General features: G+C 33.0%; 1 protein-coding gene across 4 annotated transcripts in view; it reads right to left on the bottom strand.

The window, feature by feature from the left end:
- LOC124369090 (SH2B adapter protein 2) overlaps window positions 1-19277 on the bottom strand; it is a 74572-nt gene that overhangs the window by 51758 nt on the left and 3537 nt on the right. For all 4 annotated transcript variants that reach the window (XR_006923037.1, XR_006923038.1, XM_046826816.1 and 1 more), the window contains exons 2-4: window positions 16427-16528; window positions 9371-9492; window positions 848-1053 (exon numbers count right to left, since the gene is read on the bottom strand). Coding sequence is in view for 2 of the 4 variants with exons in the window: in XM_046826816.1 (XP_046682772.1) it covers window positions 848-1053; window positions 9371-9492; window positions 16427-16528 (430 nt within the window). In the remaining 2 variants the exon portion in view is untranslated. The remainder of the gene's footprint in view (window positions 1-847; window positions 1054-9370; window positions 9493-16426; window positions 16529-19277) is intronic.

Genomic DNA, 19277 nt, shown 5'->3' with positions numbered 1-19277 from the left:
CAAAAAAATAATTACATTATGTGCTAAATTATCAGTTAGGAACACTTATGAAATATAAAACATCACAGAAGTACTAAAACACTTCATGAATACATTTATGAAGCAAGAAGAAACACAGACTATGTTTCAACAATCATTTTATTTGGCGTGTATAAGGTCACGCTCAGGATGGCCTACCCATAAACCAAAATAAACTAGCCTTATTTCAAAGCTTCTTTTCGTCTAACAGGTGTTTTACAGCAGTTGCTCAACAAAGAATAATGTTGGAAACTAATTAATATAGTATGTTGAAATGCAAAAATAGCACTTCTATATTGTGTATTTGGAGGCGTTTACAAGAATATTTATACATAATAAATAGTTTATGCACTCTGCATTTTGTCTGCAGCAATGTACAGACAAAAAACACGTATGTGTTGCTTCACCAGATCTGGCTTGCTGCATGGTATAACACTTTTGTGTTGGTTCATCAGTACTAGGGTTAATTGGACTAAATTTAACTAATTACTGTTATTTAATAGTGCTAATTTGTTATTAATTTTGATACATTGTTATTTTGACACACATTATTCATTAATGAACATTTTCTATGTTATAATACTTGTATTAGCCATTTGCCATTATAGAATGTAGAATAAAAATAAAGAGTATATATTATATTGTATATAAATTTACTTTTTTCATTACTAACACAGTTTTGTAAAATACTGCAATTTTTATATATATATATATAGTTTTTTAAACATTGCACGGCTATATTTTCTTCTGATAATATAGTATTAGATTTCTCAATTTGATCAGTTAAGTGTTAAGATGATAGGCCAGTCTATAAAATGTGAAAACTTACAGTGTTCAATATCTGTTCGAGAAGTGCACAGTTCAAAGTTGCTATTACTAGAGAGCCTTAGGACAGGAGTGTCCCCCCTGGATGAGGCAGAGGCCTGCAGTCTGGGAGGCAGCTCTGGAGGGTCTTCAACTGAGTCTGGAGGTGCTGTTGGTTTTGACAAGGGTGAGCGGAGTCTTTCATTCTCATTCACAACACCCAACAGACTTCTGATAAACATTACAACGATCATTATTCCACTGTTGAAAGAATTATCACATTAAAGTACACCCAATTTAGTGATAGCACAAATTTCAACACACAAAAATTCTTGCTATGGTTGATCCATTTTTTTAAACTCTTCTATAAGACTTTAATTATATATTCTTAAAGATCCTTCTCTAAAAAGCCAAAAGAAGTTCAAATTAAGCCTCTGCACATACAATCAGATTCTTGATAACAGTATAATGTTCCAGTTGAGCATGCCACCTACAATAACTAGGCCAACCCAATCCAGATTTTTAAAGACGTCAAAATATATACTCAAATGGATATCTACCCACTGCAACCAGCCCTGCACACCCTTTTTGTAAAAGTTAAAATACATGTAATTAAATGAACACACACCTACTGCATAGAGCCCAAACCTGCCTTATTTATAACACCAAATTGCATGTAATCAAATGAACACCCATCCACCATCTACTGTGACTGGCCAGACCCCTGTAGCCGACCGAAGCCAGATAGGCCACACTGGTCTGGTCCAGAAGGTGGGTAGGTGTCCATATGATTACTTGCATTTCTACATTTCAAGAAAGACCAGGACAGTGGTGATGGTAGGTTAATTAAGGAGATATCCTGGCTACAAGGTCTCCTCTACCTTCCTCAAGATTTTCTGAACTAAAAACACTGCAGTTGTCTATTAACTGTTTTGAATAATATGTCTAATTGCATATATTTCATGTGATTAAAATTATTTTAAAAATCATATTCAAATCATAAATTCTTAAAACTTAAAGAACAGTATGTCTTTGGGAATATTTACATAATCATTGAATCACGTCTTAAAGAAAAACACACATTGAAGGGAAGAACTAAACTTCCTGTGCCAGTAATAATGGAACTGTTAGAACTATGCACTCAATGCAATTATTTTCAATTAAAGGGACAAACTTACTGTCAAGATGAGGGGATGGCAATGGGTTCTCCACTGTCTCCTATTTTCGCCAATATATTTATGGAGGAATTTGAACAGAAGGTTTTGGCTTTAGCTCAGCAAACCCAGGATTTGGTGGAGGTATATGAATGATACCTTTGTTGTTTTTCATCATAGAGACACTGAGCTGAATGAGCTTTTGAATCACATTAAAAGTATTTCTCCTTCCATCCGCCTCACAATGGAAGTGGAAGTCCAAAACAAGCTTCCTTTTTTGCATGTGTGTGTGTATTAAGAGACAGGGATGTCTTTAAGACTACTGTTTCTCAAAAGAAAACACACACAGAAAAATACTTAAATTATCAATCAAACCATCAAACGTCTGTCAAAGAAGGAGTGGCCTACTCGTTATTTGATAGAGCAAAGAGCTTATGCTCAGATAAAGATAGATTAAAAGAGAAATTTAAGAAAGTTGAATCGCATCTTAGACGCACACCGTCAATGAGTAATAAATAAATGCAAACGAACCTGAAGAATTATTCCTGAGTTAATAAATTAGAGTAGTGATTTCCACTTATGTAAATTCCCTGCCGGAATCATCGTATAAAATTAGAAAAGTAGGTAGAAAGTATAACATTAGAAACGTGTTTAAAACACACAATCCTATTAGACAAAGTCTCAGAAAAAAATGGCACACAGGATTACAAAACTGTGTTTACAGTATAAAATGTAAGAATACATAGGCAAGACAAAAAGACTATTAAACGCAAGAATTAAAGAACTCAAAGAAAACACGAAGAAGGGGCTAACAGAAAAGTCAAAAATTGCACATCATTGTTGGCCCAAAGATCATTGTATGAATGAGGTTTACAAATACATTGGGAACCTCATTTCTTTAAAAGGAAATTAATTTAAGGCTTCATACATTAAATTGGCAGACCAACCAATCAGTTAACCATCAGTCAAAATTAGGTCGCTTTAGTTGCCAATTCTGAAAAATTAACTAAAAAGAATGCCAAAAATCTCAAACACATTATAAAATTGTAATAAATCAAATGCAGAGTCACAGTATGGTTTTAAGAAGTTCATCTAGAATGAACCAATAATAAAGAGACCCACTTCCGTTCGCTCCTTTGTGCTGCCATCTTGTTTTTGCTGTGACGACTGCCATTTACTATTGGCTTCTGGTCAGTCATAGGTGGTGGTCGGCAGATACAGACGTATTCTGTAGTTCAGTTTTAATAATTAGTGTTGTGTTTCGTTTTTATTCAATGCGTGTTTTAAAGTTAGTGAAGTTGACACACAACATTATGGTTGTGATTCTTGACTAATGCATGTCATCTGGTATGATTTGTTTATTTTAACTTAAATATTAATTATGTGTTAGGTTAGTTATTTACCTGAAGAAGAGATTAGATTGCAGATCTCGAAACATAGTGTTCCTGATTTTTTGTATCACTGAACGATGGCAAATGTCCGGAAAAATCCTGTTTCATTTACATTTACATAATCTACCACATTTTTTCACTACTCAGCAATAAAGGAAAAGTAACAACTTCAATTTTAAGATTTTAGTTCAAAACCCACTTTGCTAAACTCTTGAATTTAAAAGTTTAAGGTTAAAGGTTGCAGACACTTTTAAGTTTGTTAGTCCAAGTGTGTTGAATTACATCATGTACAGAAATTTTGACCAAAATTTTCTAAAACTCTTTACATACTTTTACAAAGGTTGTCAGTCTAAAGTTTAATAGAAAAATGAAGTTTTCTGTGTGAAAGTTGTTTCCTCAATATGACAAGAAAGATCATGATGGGGAGCTAATAAAAAACAATGAATGAATAATTATGGCTGAGAGTTTGACAGTCAACAAAACCTTTCACTAAATAGCTGGAAAGTAAAGGTCAAAAGGTCAAGGCTGACACAGAAGAAGGTATCACCGCCGTAACAGTTTGTAACTTTTTTCTGTAGGGGTATCTCTAAAAGAAAAATTGTACTCCCTCAATATATAAATCTATGGGATCTAAAGAGTTTGCTAAATAAAGAAATGCCTAATATCCTTAATGAATTCTTATGGAATGACTATGAGGCTTTTGTTTGACGCTGCTACTAGTGAGTAACTGAAAATATCCTTTTGTGAGTAAGAAACATAAAAATAAGATTAACAAAAATGTGAGTTATTAAGGACACAACAGGAACAAATTACAATTGTGTTGTTTGTATGTCCGTTCGTCTGTGTAATATTTCTCTTTCTTGGTAGAAAGGTCCTATAGACTTGAAACTTGGTACATAGGCTCCGCTTGGTTGTATTTTGTTGGGTTATTTGATACTCTGTTGTATCGGTTCTAAAGAAGCATCAGAGATATTACATCAGTGCAAGGGTAATTCGATAGCTCTAGTCTACTGCGGGAGATGACTGTTAGAGTTGGTGGTGTTCATTCCCTAAGTGTCAAAGGTTCTTGCTAGCCTCAATATAAGGATGTGCCACCGCCTGCCTGCTTTGACTTGAGGGGTTGGTTCAGAGCTGGTCTCCCCTTATTTTGATGGGACATGACGAGATTAGTCCCCTAATTCTTCCTCATGGATCTCGATAGGAGGTGGCCTCTACCCCCAACCTTACCCATCCAGATTGTCACTACAGAAGCAGCACAAAGGTTCTTATAGGACTAGGTGCAATTTATAAGCTTCTTGTCCTAAGAGAACAAAAACATTTCCCCAGAACATTCACTCTAACTGAGAATAGGATGGAATTGACTAAAATAAACTGCCCTCATAGTCCAACAATGAATGAAATTTCACTGTCATCTCAAGCAATGTAGTGTCAGCTTGCAGGAATCCTTTTCCATCTGAGATCTAAATACATGATAATACTAAGAAACAATATTAACCTTTGGTCGGGCGCATCAATTTTGAAATGCGAATCGGGCGCACCAGGAAGTTACCTCCAGGTTTAGAAATAAGTACAAATACGTCTTTCTAAAAAGATTTATTTTACATACACGCAATAAAAAGTGTATTTATAAAACTCAATTGTTTGTAGAAAAGTTCCCTAAATATCTGATATATATAAATATATTTGTTAAATAAAATACAAATGTAAGCAATAATTTATGAAATAAGCTAACGCATGTATCACTAACGTATATTATCTAACAATATAACTAAACGTAACTAATGATTACTATTAAAACTTAACTAAGCAATACAAATTAAAACAAGAATTGAAATTATAAGGTTTGAATTTATAAAATTTGAACAAAATCACCAATAAACAAAAAAATATTATTTTTTGAAGTTAGTAAAAATGAAAAAAGCGCTACTTTGTTTTCTTTGTCAACTATAAAATTACAATATTAGACCTTATTTAATTAAGCTAATACAAAAAATTTTGAAAAAAGACTTACAAAAATGGGTAATCAAAGTTCCTTAGAAAACTGAACTACTCACTCATGTCTTCTTCGGATGGCACACGAGACTCAGTGCACATGACACAGATAGCTGGAGCAGTGTGCTCTCTGCAAATAAAAAACTTGCACTTTGAACACCGGGTCTTGGAAAGATGATGTTTTCTCCAATCACAGCTGTAACATCTGGCCGATTGAACGTCTTCAGGCGGGGCAGTTCTTGTTAGACGTGGATCAGCAATCTCCATGATTTTACAAATTTTCTGCTTTACATTTGCTGGTGTGCTCCTGATAGTTATCCTTGAGCGCATATGGTCTTGGCACAACTCCTTAGCAAGGGTTCGTAAAAATATTCTTCTTTTCATTTTCGGTTCTTTGGCGTTTTCCTTTAGTATTATGAAGGTGTTTAGTGCTCCTATATCCAACAGAGAGTAGAAAATTCGCATTGACCAGCGATTACAAACTCTAGCAGTTGAATAGGACTCCTTGTACTTATCCACCGTATCAACTCCACCCTTACTACTGTTGTAAAAGAGGACAATTTCAGGTTTCCCTACAGTTGGAGAGTTTGGATTGTTGTCAACTGTATCATCATTGTGTAGAGTCGATACAAGCACTACATGTTTTTTCTTGTTGGAGACTAAGGATACCATTGTGCATTTGTCTTTGAAAGCAAACATAGAACTGTTCACGGGTCTGTGCTTTGTTTCCAGAAATGCACTTGGAATCTCCCGCTTGTTCTTTCTCAAAGTTCCGACCATGGTAAGACGATGATCATTCATTAGATCGAAGCATAATGGTACAGAGGAGAACCAGTTGTCCATGGTGACATTTCTTCCAGATCCTGATATGGGCTCGATCATGCGGTGCACAACACTTCTCGCAGAATTATCTATTTGGTAAGGACCAGGGGGTTGTCTTGCCACGTATACTTCTAAATTTGCTGTGTAAAATGTTTTTGCACATGCTAGCGCATAGATCTTTAGTCCGTATTTTGCTGGCTTGTTTTTGATATATTGTCGAAAACTGCACCATCCACGAAAAGAGTCCAGCATTTCATCTAAAGTTACAAACTCGCTCACTCTGTAATGAAGTTTGCAATTTTCAACAAATTCTTAAAACAAATCCCTTTTCGGAGCCAAATTGTCAAGTTTCTGTCTATCTTCTCTACTTGTGATGTCGTCGAACCGCATTGCAGTGAGCAGGAACTTGAATCTTTTGATAGACATTGCACATCTAAAAAATTCTACACCAAATCCATCACTACTCCAAAGCTCTTCAAGTATCTGGTGTGAAGACTTATGACACCTGCCATAAACAAAATACCAAATACACATTTTAATTCCTCTGGTGTGGTTTCTTTTGCGTCTCTCTCACGACTGTACCGTTCCTTGTTAATATTAATCCAAACATTAGTTGATTGTGTAATATCTAAAATCATGGAATCTGTGAAAAACAAGCTCCAAATATCTAAAGCAGTTTTAGCGTCTTTGCTACACCAACAGTGCAATCCATCCTCATTCTCAGTATGTTTCTGGCAGATGTTCTACGTTTTTGACTGGGTTGCATATTCCATAACATTTTTCTGTTCCTGCTAATATAAGCTTGAGACCCATCTGCTTTTGTGACAATATCACCATGTAAACGATTATGAATACAGATATTATCAAGTTCATCAAAATCGTCTAATATATTTCCTAAAAATACACCACCTTCTTCATGCCCTTGCACATCATTGCCTTCCAGCTCCTGAGCAAGATGAACATTTCCTTCATCGTCGTCAGATCCAGCCACATTGGTGTCTTCTTCATTCATTCGTTGAACAGTTGTCAAGCAAATGCACCAGTAGGTCTTCCTAGTACTTCGTTTTCTTCTCTTTCGACACTAAGCAGAAGCCTAGCTAACCTGTTTTCCTCACTTACATCCATTGTAACTAACAATAAAAATTATAAACGTCACAGAACATACGTAAAACTGTCTACAAATAAGAAAGAAACGAATTAAAACTTTGTTTAAACACTTTTAACAGCAATAAATAAAATAATCACTAAGTCCAATCAATAGAACATTCATGATATTACAGAATACAGTTGGTCGCACAGGGAGTTTACCTCCAGGTATAACTGTTACACGCGCGGGCGCACAGGGAAGCAGCCTCCAGCCCCAACGTAAACACGTCCTCACACTGACAAAAAAGAGAAAGCGGGAAAACCGGCTAGGTGGTCGATCAATAAAGAAAGGAGTGGGGATGGGTAAAACTGGCGACACTCAAGGTCACGCGCTTTTGAAGATATTTAGAAAAATAAAGCAACCTGGAGCTAACCTCCAGTATGCGCCCGATGCAGGGTTAAATTCTAAATAGGTACCAAATATCCATTCAGATAAGACTACTGCTGTGTCTTAAGTTACTTGTAAGGAAAATTAGTTCTTACAAATTATGAGAATTACTTACTTATGAGATCATGTATGAACCAGCTTTAAAAATTTAAGATTAATTTAAAGAGGTGTAAAGGATTCTCTTTGATGTCTCAATGACCCTGATCTTAAACAACACTTATATCACATCACATGTAGCATCACAACGATGACTGGTATGGGCCAGGATGCGGGCCAGGGACTGTCGCAGTGGTCAGGTAGGCGATGTAAGGATTCAGGTTTTTGGTAAGCCAGAGTATGCCAGGCCAGTTGAAGCGGACAGAGCTAGACGGTAAGCGGAGGTAGGCCAGAGTGAGCCAGGGCGAGCCGGTCGTAGTGGGGGTTGCGCCTTAGAGTGGACACTGATTTTAGGCTAAGAAATCAAGTATTTTTTTTTTGTCCGAGGAAAATATTATATTTTGTTTAAGACTGGGTCTGGTTTATGTTGTAGAAGTTCAAGATATAACACATATGAAACTGCTTTCTTTAAAGCAAATTGTATTTCAGTTAAAGCAAGACATTTAAAGTATGCATGTTCATTATTAGAACCGATAATTGAATAGGCTACCATATATACTGCCATTACACTTGGGACAGGAATTGCCTAAAAGTAGCTTAGCTCAAATTTCTACTAAATTAATACATTAACATATTTATTGTAATAGATGAGCACAGATACAAGGAAACATCAAGGGTCACCATTAGTGTGTTACAGTAGTTAATGTGTTAAAATTAGAAAAATCAAAGAAACTTCTGAGTTAACATTATTAATAAAATTTAAAGTTAATACCTCTGTCAGCAATTGAAAATATAAATTACAGGAAACTGTCCTTGGCCAGAAGATACAATGAATATAGCTACTAAGACCTGGTAAAAGTATCAAGACATGACTTGGATTCTGAATTGAGGAGGTTAGAAATTGCTGCATACCTTCAGTCCTACACAGACATTTCTCAGAGCAATCTACAAAGGGGATGAGTGTTTCTTACTAGGAAATGAAAGCACTAAACAGAATCCAACCACCAAACCTTAATCGCCAGAACTGCATCAAACAATAAGTAACACCACTTAACCTTTGTTTGATTATACAGGTACATGTTTTTAATCCACTTATTTCTCTGGCTGCACAATATAAACATTATGATTTCTGCCCCACTAATTTCAAACAAAAATTAAAACCTGTAATTTGAAGTCACTAGTCTCAGAACTAAAGTTCTATAACATCAATATGACGAAGCTCCTGTATTAGTCCCACTGTACGTTAAAACTGGAAGTTCATTTTTTTTTTTACAAAAACTAATGTATGAACTAATAAAGATCACACTGTTATTATGATGAAGACCAAATCAAGAAATGTTCAACGTTTGTTGAACTTTCAAACTAAATTAAAATTGTGTCTATGAATGAGAATATTAATTGCTACAGGAAAGTAGAGGATGATAAAATAATATTAAAAATTCAATTTAAATTAAAAGTCTCAAAATAAATTAAACCTGTTTTTCAACTTGTTATCACTAGCGACAATTACGTCTTTAAATGTACAGCATTTAAATATTTAATTACAAATTATGGATTACCTGGTTTCCATTATGTCTGTGGCAGGTTGCATGGATCGCATACAATACTTCACAGTGGCTAACCAAGAACGCATATCATCTGTGTCATGAGCTTCTATAACGTACTCCATGTTGTTCTCTGCCTGCAAATACAAGAATATTTTATTTAATTTAGTTCAACTCAATAATTCTTAATTCGTTAAAGTACAGAACATATACATAAGTATAGAATGCACAAGAATGGAGTCAAAAATGTATAAATTATACAGTATATAAATATAAAGTGTAAGACAATAATCAAGGTTAGAAATTATGGAAGCTTACTTAAACATCTGTTATTTTACATAGCCACAATTAATAGTAGAAAAATACTATTACCAACAGTATTAAAATACAGTAATAAATAAATCAAACTACATAGAGAGCATTTCTACTGTCTTCAGAATATTAAATCATGTTTCAAATTAATCATAAAATTGTATACAATAGTCTTTTTTATAAACATCCTTTTAATTTTTGTTTGAAATTAGTTCTCTTAGTTGTGTCTTTAATACTGTATACTGAGGTAAATAATACAAAAAATAATAATAATACAAAATAATAACAAATTTTGTCACCCTAATATGAGGGTTTCTTTTTAAAGAGTTCCAGATTATGCTGAACAGAAGCAACTCTCCCTCAATGCTTTGTGTCATAAGATTGTGAGTTTCTCAGAATTGGTAACATTTCAAATTATTGGTTGATAAGCATTACTGTTTCAAATACATAAAGCGTGCACACAGATATAATTATTTGGTCTTCAAAATGTAATTTTAAACAGGCAAAAAGGTCCAGATTTAAAATTATTCTAGGTGCATACTTTGTAAGATTAGTATCTTATCTAAACTTTCACCCATATTTCTTTTCATTAATACCAATACCATATAAGATATCTGAGTAAATAAAAGCAAATTAACCACTTTTAAGGATTTTTATGCACATAACTTTGAATGACTGTAAAGGGCATATAAACCTAAGATAATGTTTTCTAAAACATGATTCACATGTTTATCCCAAGACAAAGGCATATTATTTATGTATATTTTCTGTGATTGATAAAATTTATTACATTTTTTTGAAAAAGATAGGGCAGATCCTGCATACAACTTGCATATACTGTTATCATTCACTGTCACTTAAATATATGAAATCTTGATACCTTATTTTGAAAATGTACATTGTTAGTTACTTGTACTTTTAAAGTGACTAGTTCTTTAGGCGAACTATGGATGTATGTTTTGCATGGGGAAGAAACTTTTGTTTCATGTCACGAAACATCACACATGTTTGCTCCGCATCCGCTAGGGGCGAGACTATCAGATTTGATGTCAATGCGTTTCTCTTCTCCGTTCCGTGACTATCCAGGTGTGCTATTGAGAAGTTACTGTCTCTCCTTGTTGAAGTGACTACTTCTTTGGGCGGGCTATATGGATGTATGTTTTGCACAGGGAAAAAATTTAATCCTGGAAGAAAATTTGTCGTTCTGTTGATTAGAATTAAACTTTTACTCAATTACATTGGGCCTTACCTTACATAAACTTAAAAAATAAGTTACGTAAAAACAGATTTTAATACAAATTTTACTGAAGAAACATTAAAACCATTAATTGACTTTTTTAATAAATTAAATTTAACAATGTTAAACTGCGACCTCGTGTCGTCGCGAACGGAAGAGGGCACCTTTCCAGAGGACTAATAATTAACCGTGGATCCGCCACTAGATTTTCCCTATCCAAACCTAACCAGCTCTGATGAGGAAAGACAAACTAATAATTTAGATACGGTTCCGAAAGTTCCCTAATAATTATACTTAAGCCTAGACAACGTACATTCACTTCTACCCAGTCTACTCTACCAGATAGCCGCACAACAACTCCGACACAACCTCCGCTCTCCGCTTGCTAACCTAGGTAAGAATCATCCTACCAGAACCTGTCCACTAGAATTCCTGAAAGTAGGAGGCTCCCATTGTTAAAACTATGACCTAAAGGTCAGCGCAGCTGGCTATCATGTTCGCATCTACTGATAGATTACGCACGCCAATTTCAAATCTATAGTGGCACTCGCCGCATCCTCCCCTTCTGCTCCGACGAGTTCAAAGGAAATTTGGTTAGTCATTACGAGTGGTAGAATGGGTATAAGGAATGTTATCTGGATAGAAGTGAATCAGTTGTAGTTAAATCGAGCCAAATATCTTAAACTAGAACACAGAGCTTGCTAAAATTTTCATTAAACTACCATGCAAAAGGCGGTGCAGAAACCGCACCCATTCTCGCTGAACAGTTCCAGTCCTCAACCACAGACAATTTCAACCCATAAGTGGAAAGCAACGAAGAGCTATCAATCACCAATATGTCACATGCCTGCTATATACTTCTAACTCTTCCAAAGTTAAGGTTGGGCTTCTTTAAAAAGTTTAATTAATTTATAGAAGATAATCTAAGTAAAAGGATTCAGGATTCAGGAAACCGTGTTTGACTGAGAATCACAACCTTCATTCAGCCCCATCATCAGACTCGGATTTCTCTCCCAAAAGAGGCCAGGTTGGAATGGAGAAGTTAAGGAAATTATATTCCTGTGTAACTCATTAGAATATTTCTTCCTTCGTAGCTGGCTATTATCCTAGTCCTGTTCCCCTTCCTTCCCTCTCCCCCTCCCGCAACGGGAGACAAGCCTGCTACCAACAAACGAATCCACCGGACGCAGAAGTGGGAGTGGAAGGTTCCTAACAATTATACTTAAGCCTAGACAACGTACATTCACTTCTACCCGGTCTACTCTACCCAATAGCTGCACTACGACTCCGACACAACCTCCGCTCTCCACTTGCTAACCTAGGCAGGAATCATCCTACCAGAACGTGTCCACTAGAATTCCTGAAAGTAGGAGGCTCCCATTGTTAAAACTATGACCTAAAGGTCAGCGCAGCTGGTTATCATGTTCGCTTCTACTGACAGATTGCACGCACCAATGTCAAATCTATAGTGGCACTCGCCACAAAACAAAACAATAAAAACATAAGTACAACAAGATATAAAACTACAATAGATGCTGTGTTTACAAGATATTTAGCAAGATTGTATTCCAGAATTTGTATTTCTTATTTCAGTTATCATAAACATTTCTAGAGTACACTTGAGTTTGTAGCGTAGGTATCTCTGATGTCGAAATGATGCAAAGAGTTTGTTTTGAGCTTCTTCGTCACAGACTTTTTTAATTTCTCCAGACACACATGGACTCCAGATTCCAGGAGTCAAGTTTGTGACAGCATCAAATTTCAGACGGTCAACTAAGCGGAAGGTGAAATGGAGGTGAACTCAATGTTTATAAAATATTCAATTGGAACACACAATAACACAACAGCAAAAAAAATGGGAAGGCAGTCATGGTACTAACCGATAGAATATAATATATCTTGAAAAAGTATGTTTCCTAATTATTAAATGACGTTTTTTAATATTTTAAAATAATATGAGAAACTAGATTCTTTAACATAAAAAAGTTGTATATTTTCTATTAATTCTATACATACTTTTGCAATATTTTTTTATATTTTATATATTACAATGATCACTGACTTCTAAATATTAAAATAATAAATATTTATACATTTTTATTTTTATTCTTTATATTAGTTTCTATAATTTGGTCAGTAACATTTTCACTACAATATTGTATTTCCGAAATAATGACTTTATTTTCATTGTCATTATATTCTAAAGATGAAATTCTGCTATATTAGATGAAACAATCTATCTTGACATTTTCAATTAAAATATTGCAAATTACAGTGTTTTAGTATTGAATTAAACGCTATAAGGCCCTTGGCACCCAAGGATTAAATTTACTATTTAGGTATACAGTCATCCTCCAAAAAATCAGTGCCATGTATGTAAGGTAGATGGAATCGCTGATGCACATGTGCCGGCAGATAATAGCTCCCTTATTCACTGCAGTTAATCAAAAAACTCTTTAATGGTCCATTATTACATGCCGTTCCATTTCGAAAACATTTGTTCTAAAATAACTATTTTGGCAAACTTATACACAACTAAGTAATAGTTCCAGTAAAACAATTTTTTTAAACCCTATTATTTATAGTCAAACAAAAGCTTTAAAATATATTAAAAAATGTAAGGTCATTAATACACTGGGGTTTCGTTTTATAGATGTTGTTTTTTAATGTGACCCTACACAAAGTAGTCAAGTGGAGATATCAGGTGATCTTGTTGGCCACTCGATAATTTCTCTTCTGCTTATCCAGCGATTTGGAAAAATATTGCTTAAATACTCGCGAACATGCAGGCCATAGTGTGGAGGTGTTCCATCCTGTTGGAACCAAACTTCATTACAGCTGTTGGTTGCTACTTGAATAGCTGGATAAACCTGATTTTGTAACATTTCCTGGTATACCTCAGCATTAATCACAATGCCAAACCAAACGTTTTATTTTTCAGGGTGCTGGGTATGTTGCTCTCTCATCCAATAGGGGTTAACATCAACTCAATAACTCATTATGTCCGTTAACGTTACCATTTAACATGAAAGTTGATTCATCTGAGAAAGCAATTTTGTTTATCTAATTGTATTATTATCAATGTTCCGCATCATTATTTCACAAAATTCTACTTGACAATCAAAATCGTCCTCACAAACTAAACAAATTGTGTATGCTTTTTAATCACTGTCATGTTAAACTTTACCAACTGATGTTTGAGATATACCTAATATTTGAGAAACATTTCTTGTTGAGGCATGAGGATCTTCTACAACAGACGGTAAAACATCAATTTGTGACAATGCTTCGTTTTTAGCCGATTTCGGTCGTCCAGGTTTGGGGCAGTCTTTAACGCTGGCTGTTTCTTGGAAACGTGGGATTGTTTCTTGAACTCCTTATTTAGGTACAGGGTTTCGATTGGGATAAGTATGTGTGCTTTTTGCAATTTGGAGGTAATATCTACCCTTGTATAAAAAAATTTGAAAAGTCCAGATTTACGAATTTTAAAGATTTAACTCATGTTCAAATATGTTGGGTAAAGTTCCCTTCCAATTTTTTAATATAATATATTAAATTTAATTACTTTCCTGCCCTTAAAATTCTTAAAAACCACCCCTTTTCTGAAAAGGTAGTGAAAAAAGATTTTAGTAGCTTAAATGAACTTTTGGTGCATTCGCAATATATTGTATCTCTTCTATTATTTATCAAAAAACTGAAAACACTCATTAAACAGTTACAACTCGTTATGTATGAACTACATTTGGATAAGGATCTATTTCAAGAAGATAAGGATCCAGACAATCCTTCTTATGCCACTGGACATTATTAAGATGGTCAGTTGTAATTTAATTAATCTAACCTAGCAATCTTTTTTATTTCATGTTTTCTGAAAAACATAGTTATTTACATATAGGTATGCTTATTCTCAAAAACTACTTGAGCTAGAATCTTGAAATATGAAACATATGTGTAGGAAGTGATAGTGAACAATCACTCCAGTTGGTTAAAAAAAAAATACTTTATTCTTTTTGTTTTATGACCTTTTTGTGTATGATTTGTTTAAGTGTTTAAAAAGAAGTATTGAAAAAATTTATAATTTCTTCTCTGACAGTGAAAGAATGATTCCCACTGGCTTAAGTCTTACTAATAAACATGTTAATAAATGTTAAAAATTACAGGCTTGTTCATGGTTAAATTTGATTGTGAATAAAAAAACTATAGCAACAATAACAAGGGAGTACTATTATTCCTTTAGTTTTCCTGAAAACAATGATACATAATAAGTCATATAAAGGTTGAGTTTCAGTGTTGTAAAGCAATTGTACAAAATGCTGAAATTACAATGTTGGTGGATTTTGCGCTAAACTTAAAAACTTGTTAATAAAGTAAACATTTTTTAAGTAAAAGAGCTAAAACTATAGATACTTTTAGCAAGTATAAAATTGTGTTCTTTTAATATGATTTGGAATTTATATATACCTTTCACACATACATAAAGAGCTAGTGCAGTTATAAAAAATTCTTATCAAAAGTATTCATACACCAACAATTTTATGAAAGTAAGAAAATGTTAATGAAGATAATTATTAATATTATTTGGAATATTCTGAAAACAATTATATAAAATAAGCCATATGTGGGCTGAATTTCCAGTGTTGTAAACCCATTGAACAAATGGCTGAAAATCATTCTTAGTGGATTTTGCGCTCAAGTTCAAAAATTTCTAAAAATAGCAAACATTTTTTAAGTAAAGCCACTGAAACTATATATATTTTGGGTAAGGATAAAATTGTGCTTCTTTTGTATTTTTTGTAAATCTTTTATACATAGATAGTGTAAAGTTATAAAGTATTTTTAGAAAATTCATATCTTTAGCACATTCAATTAGAAATCTTTTTTCAAAATATGAAAATATTTCTGAATATCATTTATTATTATTATTTGGAATATTTTGAAAAAATTATGTATAATAATTTGTATATCTGAAGAACTTTTGAGAGGTACATAACAGTTTAATGTAATTCTTACAAACGACTAAAAATAGAGTGCCAGTACAGAAGCAGACACCACCAGTTCTAGGGTTAAGAAAAAGCTTTCATTTTTCCGCTAAATGACATTGAAAGTTTTGATTTAGATATCTTAAAAATATTTTAAACAATCGCTATAAAACATGCACTTTTGTGATAAAAACAAACACCTTTAGGAGCCAATATTTCTAAAACTATTGACTGTACAAAAAATTCATATAGAATATTTTTTGCTTAGAATTTGTCCCTCTCGTTAATGGTAGGATTAATTTTTTATAAAGCCTTCTAACCATTAGAAGGGGTGGCATCCACCCTTAGGGTAAGCACACATCGACACTGTATCACTTTTGTTTCATGGGCTACTCCCTGGCTACAGTCCAAATTTTACACTAATCACCGAAACAATTGGTGGCCAAAATGCTTCAGTGACTGTACTACACCAGACTATAAAAATTAATGATAGGTTGGAAAAACAAAACATTTTCAAATATTAAAATTTAACTAATTACTTACTTTAAGGACAAATGTATTCTCGTGATCTGGCATTTCTAAAGCTGTAGTTTCTCTTGCTTCCGTTATCAAAAAGCAGAACACTCCGCTTTTTGGTTTTATTGCCTGAAAATTTTAAAATTATTTTAAAAGGACCATTTAAAACCATGCAGACTTGTTTTAAACATAGGAGGAAAAATATGTTCTTGCATTATTTAATCACTAACACCTTATTGTTTGTAAAACTATCCAAAAAATTGTTGAAAAACAAATGTTAAAAAAAAAATCTTCATGAATGGAATACAGACTGTAGGGTTTTCAAAAAAAATGGTTTTACAGTGAAATGAAAATCATATCATTTGGTCTGTCATAATGTAAAGAATGTTATTACAATTTAATTAGCCTCCATATGATTTCTGAATTAATACGAAGTATCTCTGTTTATATTAAACTCCATGTAGTATCTTGAATCACAACTTAGTAACAGTTCTCATTGTCACAAACAGCAATGAGTTATATAACCTCATTTGCAATGTGATACTTAAATAAAGAGTTACATTGCATAGTAGGCTGTACAACAAGTTTTAAAGCATACCACAATTTATGTAGGATATCTTTGAACGCTTTGGAATAGTTCAACGATTAATTATTTACAACATGACTGACTAAAGGTAGTAGTATATACAAGACAAAGGAATTCAATCTGACAGAAGATCCTGCTTTTGTGTTATGACTACCTAACGTTACAGCACAGAAACATTTAGGTAAAAGAAAATACTTTTTTGAAAATATCATGTAAAAATTGAACATGATAATATGTTTTTGTTTTAAACAAGATCTTAAATAAAGAACAATCAGGCTATGTTATGTTTATAGTTAAGCTAAAAAACAATACTCTTCATTTTAAGAACATAAATAAGAGAGCAATTCTTAAAACCACTCACATTTTAATTGCTAATTATGTAATGTTTATGTCTGTAAATATTTACACTTTAGGCTAGTTTTCTTTAAAATGACTCTCGACATGAGAAAGTTAGATTATGACCTATGTTACATTAAAAGTGATGATCTTTGTTATAAGTTATGGCAAATTATTAAAGATTTGGTCAATTCTACAGAATCCATCATATAATGTGGAAAACAGGTAAACTGAAATATTGAGCCATCAGACATACTATAAAAAACGCATATTTTTATGCTCCAAGTGTAATGTAGAATAACATTATAAGGTTAATACACTTTTTACTAGAAACTAAACATCACACCATTTTTTTTATCTCATTAATTGAACAAGATTTTTACAATCACTACATTATCATGGTAAAAGTAATGATAAATTCACTTCTTCAAGCAGAATCATTAATTAATTATCTATCATTTAGATATATATCTATTTTTTTATTTGTATACAATTCAAAAGGCAATCGCTATTATTTATATAAAATACTTAAAAATATATAATACAGAAAAATAATAGCGATTGCCTTTTGAATTGTATACAAATAAAAATATAGATATATCTAAATGATAGATAATTAATATAGATAGAGATATATTACTATATATATATAAGTATTATAATATATATTATATTTATTGTATTATATTATAAAGTGTCATATTAAATACAAATAAGTTAAATAAAACATCTTCTATGCTTCTAAATAAAAGATGGTATTTTATTTTAATCATATTATATCAAGTCAATCTCAATTTTTTAATAAAGTGCCTAATTGAATTAATGTACAAAACTTACTCAGTTCTTTAATAAGAAATGTGAGACATACTTTAAACCACCAGATATTCATCATCACAATTATTTGTGTCAAACTGGTATTTTAAAGAAGTGTAATTAATGCAATTGCATAGTTTACATAAAACAATATTTGTTAATTTTACCGGTTTCTTTGCAGGTCACAGAAATTATACATAAACTTATCAAAAACTTATTAGTTCTTTATCATGTTTAATAGTCTTTGGATTCCTTGTACTCTGTTCTGGATGTCAATTTAAATTGTTCTTATCAGTTGTTCTGAGGTTATATGCAATGTCTGTTGTTGTTGAGAATAAACTTGTATTTTGTTGTTTATAGTTGTTTCGGTAGCTTACTTGTTTTAAAGAAAACCATTTCTAATTTACTTATTTGTTTTGATGTAAAATCATTACGAGTTAGTATGGTCTGTAAAATTTGTATACGAGGTGTGGCTATTAAATAATGAGACTGACGATGCTATGGATCAAGGAGGCACGCTTCAACCGCCATTAATCAGCAGCTGTTTAGTAAGAACCTTTTTCTTTAGTATGCAGCTAGTCTCCCTTCTATAAACACTGTTTAGTAAGAACCTTTTTCTTTAGTATGCAGCTAGTCTCCCTTCTATAAACACTGTTTAGTAAGAACCTTTTTCTTTAGTATGCAGCTAGTCTCCCTTCTATAAACACTGTTTAGTAAGAACCTTTTTCTTTAGTATGCAGCTAGTCTCCCTTCTATAAACACTGTTTAGTCAGAGCCTACGTTCGTGTTATTGTTGTTTTGCCAGGTAAAATGCTTAGTGTAATAATAGAGCAATAAATTATTGTGATATTTTACTTTAAACTTGGAAAAACTGCTTCTGAAACTTATAATTTACTGAAAGAAGTGTATGGCAGTAAATTTTTATCACGGACACGTGTTTTTTAATGATTAAGAGTTTTAAAGATGGCCGAGAAGTCGTTGAAGATGACTTGTAGCCAGGTTACTCTGCAACGCCAATAATAAATGAAAACGTTGAAAAAATCAGTAATTTGATTCGGTCTAACCATCTATTAAGTACCTACTCGCGCAATAGATGAAACTAGGTATTTTTGGAATGGTAATAAAGAATGAGTACGGAAAATT

This window comes from Homalodisca vitripennis, chromosome X (assembly GCF_021130785.1).
Source record: "Homalodisca vitripennis isolate AUS2020 chromosome X, UT_GWSS_2.1, whole genome shotgun sequence".
NCBI classification, from domain to species: Eukaryota; Metazoa; Arthropoda; class Insecta; order Hemiptera; family Cicadellidae; genus Homalodisca; species Homalodisca vitripennis.
Note: the sequence above shows the minus strand (reverse complement) of the source record. Positions and strands in the feature narration are given on the sequence as shown.